The sequence below is a fragment of the Anolis sagrei genome, chromosome X (genome assembly GCF_037176765.1).
Source record: "Anolis sagrei isolate rAnoSag1 chromosome X, rAnoSag1.mat, whole genome shotgun sequence".
Classification (NCBI taxonomy): Eukaryota; Metazoa; Chordata; class Lepidosauria; order Squamata; family Dactyloidae; genus Anolis; species Anolis sagrei.
In genome coordinates, this window is record NC_090034.1 from 29,107,033 (window position 1) to 29,114,578 (window position 7,546).

Sequence of the window (7,546 nt, forward strand, 5' to 3'; positions counted from 1 at the left end):
TTGGTGTGCTGCAATGCTCCAGTGGGATTCCTTCTCAGGTAATCCTCAGAGCTCGAAGTGTTTGTCTGTTCTTAAGGTGAAAAGCACACGTCTGTGTTTTAGATGGATGCGGCATCAGCTGGTTTTCCCTATAATAGGCAATAAGAGTTCCTAAAGCTTCAGAGAGTTTCTGTTCAGCCATTTCAAAGCTCCCTTCTTGAGCGGTGATGGCACGATCGTCAGCATAAATGAAACTCTCTGTCCCATCTGGCAGTGGCTGGTCATTTGTGTAAATGTTAAACAATGGTGGAGCAAACACGCTCCCCTCAGGCAGGCTGTTCTTCTGTTTTTGCCATTTGCTTCTCTGGCCCTGGATTATAACCCTGAATTACCTCTATGTATAAGCCCCCAAATGAAGAGTTTTGTTTCTCCTCTTCTGAGAACTTTCATGGGCACCGAAGGGCAGTAGTAACTGGTGACTTTAACAGCCATTGCCACTTATGGGCTATTCTCAAAAGTATAAAAATGGAGAGGCTGCCCTCTCCTGTGCTGAATTGCATATACTATAGATGATAAGATGATGGTGGTGGTGATGATGATGATAATAAAGTAGTAGTAGTAGTAGTAGTAATGTGTTTGTGAAATAATGACCAGATCTCAGGGCTCCCCTTTCTGGCTCTTGTGCTGCAAAAGAGTGATACCGTTGCTGGCCCAATTTACAATATACATCACGCAGGCCTTTGAAGCGTTCCTTGCATCTTGTCAAGGAAGAAAAGAGATGGCATGACTTGGTCAACGTGGCACCAGAGACGATGGGGACCTCGTTGTGTTTCAGGAAGGGCCGACACATGCCTTGCCCACCTCTGAAACCCGAGGCCTGCCCTTGGGACCACAAAGGCCTCGGGTTTCAAGGCCCGCCAGCCGCTCGACAACATTGAACTGCCTCTTACGGATGGCACCTGCCTTTAATTTGCTTAATGCTTGTGGCTTCAATTGGGACGCGTGCCATTTGGAGCGGCATGTGTTGCTCCGCAGTCGCCTCAATTGTCCCTAGTGTCCGTCCCCCGCATTGCTCTTCTTTCTCACAACCCTTTCTTTCCCGTGATTCTATCTCTCTTTTCTTTTTCATTATCTCCTCCTTGCTCCATTTCCAGCTCTGAGATTTGTCCTAGAAAGGCCAGGGTGATTTTTCCTCATGTAATAGTCACAACCCCATGTTATAATTACCGTACAACGCTACATAACGGTTTTTGTTTTTTCTTCGCATAATGGTCGCACCCCATTTTATAATTATAATACCTCGTAACGCACGTTTTTGCTTTTTCTTCACATAGTAGTCGTACCTCCGTTTTATAGTTGTAACACTATGTAACATACTTTTTGTTCCTGGGTTATAAATGTCATTTCCAAACGTGTCTCTGTCTTTCTTTCTTTTTTCATTTTCTCCTCCTTCGGGCCATTTCTTCCTCATCAGCCACTGCCTTGCTCAGTTTCAAGCTCTGAGATTTGTCGCATCATAGTCGCACCTCCATTTGAGGCTAATCTATCCATCCTGCCTTCTTTCTTCAAAAGCACTTAAGGCAGTTTAAAAACTACCTTTAGAGCTCCGCTCTTCTCTCCTCTCTCCTTCCCCCAAAGGCCCTTAAAGGGGTTTTAAAGAAAACCCTGCAATTGAGGTCTATGGAATATGATCTTCCTTCTTTTTTGCAATAATAATAATAATAATAATAATAATAATAATACTTTTTATTTGTTACATTTCCTAGTGGCTCAAGGCGGGATAAAACAAGGTCAAGACATATGAACCTAAAATGCAATACATCTATCTATCCGCATAATAAAAGTTAAAATATGTATGTGTGAATGTGACTGGGGTGTCTCCAGACAGGCTCCCCACTTCCACAGATAGCTATAGCTCCCACTATTCAGGAGACACCAATGGCCCTCCCTCCAGTTAAATCGCAGGTTATAATGAACGCTATGAACATGTCTAAGGGCCCTGCCAATGTCCACCACAAACACCATACTCCCCTTCATCCAAGTGAAGGCTTTCATATGAGGACAATTTCATCCTAGATTTTATGTGTTTCCTCCACCACAGACTTCCCAGTGTTTCTTACTCTTTCCATTGATGTGGAGTTTGCATGACCCTGTCCACTGCCTCTCCCATAACCCTTTCCTACCCTTTCCTATGGCACACAGCAAACAGAGAAGAATTGATCAGCAACTGAACATACTGGAGAGGTTTGGGGAGAATTCGCCATGATTTATAAGAGTTTTAGGTACTGGGATGTATAGTTCACCTTGCAATCAATGTGCACTCTGAACTCCAGCAAAGATGGAATTGGACCAAACTTGGCACACAGAGACCTCATGACCAGCAAAAAATACTGGAGGTCTTTGAGAGAAATTCACCTTGATTAGGGGGAGTTGTAGTTCACGTACATCCAGAGAGCACCGTGAACCCAAACACCGATGGAGCTGCACCAAACTTGGCACACATACCCGAAATGATGATATTTGATTACTGGAGGGGTTTTGGGGAGGGGTGGGACAGACCTTCCTTTCTGGGAGTTGTAGTTCACCCACAACCAGAGAAACTGTGACCTCCACTGCTGATGGACCTGGACCAAACTTGGCACACAGAACTCCCATGACTAACTCAATCTACTGGAGGGGCTTGAGGGGACTGACTCACCATAGTGGGAGTTGTAGTGTACCCTGCAGCCAGAGAGCACACCGAATCCCACTGATGATGCATCCAGAGCAAACTTGCCCAACATAGCAAACTTTAAGTACTGATGGAGTTTATTGGGGTCAACCTGGCATGATGGGAGTTGTATTTTACCTTTTGCATTTTGTACAATTAAGAAACTGACTTTTTCAATAACATGTTAGATTAGAGTATGCAAAATGCTAATATGTTTAATGATGGTATTTATAGACTATATTAAGACATTAAAATATGGTTATGTCTCTTTTTTCTTAAATACCGTGTACTTTCCTGACATAGATATAGATTCTTTATTTTTGCATTTTTGGAAAAATTGAAATTGTATATTCTGATAATAAAAATGTTAGTATATTATATTATGTTTATTATCTTCTTATAATTATAATATTATTATATTATTTTTGTTATTATATAATTATAGTATTGTTTTGTTACAATATTAGTATATTATTATTGTATTATTACGGGCTATTAAATGTTGCGGGAGTTGAAGTCCAAATCGCCCAGAGGGAGGGCTAAAGTTGCCTCGTACATAGTAATGTTGTTTTGTTAATGAAGCCTCTTACAGCTCTTTAGAATGAGCTTGACGAAGCTCAGTGGCTCTACTGCTGGCAATGGAAGCTTCTCATCTGCAGAACTGCTGCTGCTGTTGTTGCAGATTGGCCTTTTCAAATGGAAATAGCATTGACAGTCCCCCTTTTTCCTGCTGCAGGGGGATCGGGAGAAGCGGCGCATGGAGCAGCTGGAGCGGAAAAAGGAGCTGCAGCGCCTCCTGGACGAGGAAGACGCCCAGCTAAAGGGCAAGGCCCCCAAGGCCCCACCGCCCCCGGGGAAAGTCACCCGCGCCCAGATTGAGGAGGCGCTCCGGAAGGAGGCCCGGGAGGATGGGGAGGTCGCAGGTGAGGGGGCCCCAAAGGCCATCCAGCCCAACCCCTTTCTGCTAGGAGGGACACCATCCAATCCCACCAACAGATGCTGTCCAACCTGTTATAGGATCCTAATCTCAAGCTGGAAGGAGTCCAAGAGGCCATCCAGTCCAGCCCTATTCAGCTAGGCAGGAAAAGCACCGTCAAAGCTCTGCTTAATAATCCTAGAGTTGGAGGGTGCCCCTCCAAAGGCCATCCAACCCAGCCCTTTTTTCCTAGGAGGTACACAATCTGATCATTCATGGCAGATGGCCATCCAGCCTCTGCTTAATAATCCTAGAGTTGGAAGGGCCTCCCAAAGGCCATCCAGCCCGGCTCTTTTGTGCTAGGAAGCACACAATCTGATCCTTCCCAACAGATGGCCATCCAACCTGTCATAGTATCCTAATCTCAAGCTGGAAGGGGCCCAAGAGACCAACCAGTCCAGCCCCATTCTGCTAGACAGGAAAAACACCATCAAAGCCCTCCTGACAGATGGCTATCCAGCTTCTACTTAACAGTTGAATGTCCCCAAGAGCAATCCAGTCCAGCCCCATTCTGCCAGGCAGGAAGGAAAGACACAATTAAAACACACTGATAGATGGCCACCCAACCTCTGCTTGAAAACCTCATAGAAAGAGCCTCCACCGGACTCTGAGGCAGAGAGTTCCACTGCTGAATAGTCACGACATGCTTCCTCGCGTTCAGGAGAGATCTCTTTTCCTGTTCCTTGAGCCCTTCTCTTTCTCTCTCCTCTCTCCCTCCCTCCCTTCCTTCCGAAAGGGCTTGGTTTTGGCTTACCACTTGCATTCCCTTCCTTGGTAGGTGAGAAGCAGAAGAGCCACCTGGAGACTCCCTTGGAGGAGAACATCAACCGGCAGGTGCTGGAGGAAGGGGCGGTGGAGGCACGAACCATTGAGGAGGCTATTGCTGTTCTCAGGTAGGCCAGTTGACACCTGTATGGAGCTCTCTTCGTTGCCTGGAGCTTATGGGAAGCTTCCATTACCCACAGGTGCAAGGCACAGTGCGAATGTTTCAGGCCATCATTTACATATCGCAAAACCCCCAGTGGCGCAGTGGGTTAAGCCCTTGTGCCGGAAAGACTGAAAACCGACAGGTTGCAGGTTCGAATCCGGCGAAAGCTCGGATGAGCTCCTTCTGTCAGCCTCTGCTTAACAACAACAACAACAACAACAACAACAATAATAGAATCCTAGAATTGGAAGGGACCCCTAAAGGCCATTGAGCCCAACCCTATTCTGTCATCTTGGAAGGCATCATACAATCCCTCCTGGCAGATGGACCTCCAGTCTCTTTCTGGCTCCCATCATCATCGTCGTCATCATCATCATTATCATCAAATAGGAGCCCCCGATGGCGCAGTGGGTTAAATCCTTGTGCTGGTAGGACTGAAGAAAGACAAGTTGGAGGTTCGAATCTGGGGAGAGTGCAGATGAGCTCCCTTTGTCAGCTCCAGCTTCCTGTGTGGGGACATGAGAGAAGCCTCCCACAAGGATGATAAAACATCAAAACATCCGGGCATCCCTTGGGCAACGTCCTTGCAAACGGCCAATTCTTTCACACCAGAAGCAACTTGCAGTTTCTCAAGTCACTCCTTATGCGAAAAATATTACATATCAATATTATTATTAATATTATGTATATTTAAACATAATATTGTTCATATATGTCATTATTCTTATTTGTATTAATGATTAATATTATTAATATTGATAATATTAATCATTGATATTAATATCAATACTAATAGTGTTTTATTAATTTTGTTATTAATATTAAATCAAGATTATTAATATTGATATTTCTATTTTATTAGTATTGATATCAATATTTTATTAATAGTGATAGTATTCCATTTATATTTTATTAATATTATAGAATCATAGAGTTGGGAGAGACCACATGGGCCATCTAGTCCAACCCTCTGCCATACAGGAAAAGGACCTTAAAGCGTTTTTTAAAAAACTGGAATGGAGGAGAGGACTCTGGGAAAGTTAGAGGTCTATTGCACCTACCTTATGATGAAGTCTGCCTAGCCCTAATCTTTTATTTGGATCTCCAGTACTTTATTCCCAGCCTGGCTGTACAGTTTTACGTTTGCACAAACCCTTGTCCTGTCCAATTAGTCTCAAATCTGCACATGCCCACTTTTGTGGCTATTGGTTGTTTATTGTGTGGTTCATGTTTTCTGATGTTTTGTATTTTATTGGTTTTACTGTTTTTAATATAGTTGACTGTTGTAGGTTTTTAATTGTGTTACTCTGTAACCTTTGTTTATAGTAGGCTCGGTCCCCATGTAAGCCTCCCCGAGTCCCTTTGGGGAGATGTAGACGGGATATAAGAATAAAGTTATTATTATTATTATTATCATCATCATCATCATCATCATCATCATCATTTAAACCCCTTTAAGGGCTATCGGAGGAAGGAGGAAGGAGAGAAGAGTGGAGCTCCTTCCTCCGAAGGCCCTTAAAGGGGTTTAAAAAAACCTGGAATGGAGGACTCAGGGAAAGTTAGGGGCCAACTGCAGCTATGTGCAGCTCGTACCTAAGAGTTTGCCCGCTTTCTTATCTTGATATGTAGTTCTTTGAATAAAGCCTTTGAATACAGTCTCTCTGGAGGCAGCTTACCTCTTCATTCTCACAGGAGAAGAAGGAAAAGGGAGGACTCAGAGAAAGGTAGGGGCCGACAGCAGCTATCTAACTTAGTATCTCTCTAAAGCTCCACTCTTCTCTCCTCCTTCCTTCCTCTGAAGGCCCTTAAAGAGTTTAAAAAAAAAAAAAAAACTAGAATGGAGGAGTCGGGGAATATTCAGGGCCGACTTAAAGATTTAAAAAAAAACTTGGAATGGAGGACTCAGGGAAAGTTAGGGGCTGACTGTACATATTATCTTTTAAATCCCTTTAAGGGCCTTTGGAGGGAGGAGAGAAGAGTGGAGCTACACTCTTCTCTCCTCCCTCCTTACTCCAAAGACCCATAAAGCGTTTTAAAAGAAAACTGGAACGGAGGTCTATGGGAGGAGAGGGAAGGAAGGCAGGCAGAGAGGCCAAGGAAGGAAGGGCATCCCCTTTCCTTGATGAGGACCGCCAGCTTCTGCGGGATATTGCAGACCACCAACACTTGTTTGCTTGCTTGCAGTGTTGCCGAAGACGCGGACCGTCACCCGGAGCGTCGGATGAAGGCAGCCTTTGCAGCCTTTGAAGAGGCACAGCTGCCACGCCTGAAGCAGGAGAACCCCAACATGCGCCTCTCGCAGCTCAAGCAGCTGCTCAAAAAGGAGTGGATGCGCTCCCCGGAGAACCCAATGAACCAGCGGCACCTGGCCTACAACAGCCAGAAATGAGACTCTCCTTCCTTCCTAGTATAAGGATAAAATGGTTGCAGGTGTCCCCACACTCCTTTGCTTACAACCCTATCGGGGGGTGCCTCCTATTTGCTGCAACAGGCATCGTGGGGAAGGGAAGTCCTTCTGGATTACAATTCCCATCATTCTGCAGAAGGTAAGGGATGGTGGGAGTTGTCGCCAGGATCAAAGGGTTCCCGACCCATCTCTTCGAAAGGGATTTTGCATTTGCTTCCTTTGCAGGGGTATTTGGGGGATGGAAATATTCCTAAAAATATCACATTGGAAATTGCCAAAGCTTTGAATGTGTGTGTTTGTTTGTTTTATCTGAGAGCTTTCTATTGTCAAACATTTCCTCCTTTTGACCGTATAAATGCAACACGAGAGTCATATTTGGACGCTGCTTCTGTTTGGAACAGAAGCCAAGGGGGGGAAAGCAAGCATTTGCAAAACATTCACAAAACCTTTGCACAACATTAGTAAAAATTCCTTGAATTCATAGAAGCCTCGAAGGAGCTCCCCAGTCTCCCATGGAGTTCCACTCTTCTTTCCTCCCTCCTTCCT

The 7,546-nt window shown here is 44.7% G+C and overlaps 1 protein-coding gene across 1 annotated transcript in view; it reads left to right on the plus strand.

Annotated features, from left to right (window-relative positions):
- The window catches only part of CCDC124 (coiled-coil domain containing 124), a 29,784-nt gene extending 22,505 nt beyond the window's left edge, over positions 1 to 7,279 (plus strand). The window contains exons 3-5 of the mRNA XM_060786164.2: positions 3,426 to 3,612; positions 4,444 to 4,558; positions 6,778 to 7,279. Of these exons, the coding sequence (XP_060642147.1) occupies positions 3,426 to 3,612; positions 4,444 to 4,558; positions 6,778 to 6,982 (507 nt within the window). The 3' untranslated portion in view covers positions 6,983 to 7,279. The remainder of the gene's footprint in view (positions 1 to 3,425; positions 3,613 to 4,443; positions 4,559 to 6,777) is intronic.
- The last annotated feature ends 267 nt before the right edge of the window (positions 7,280 to 7,546 follow it).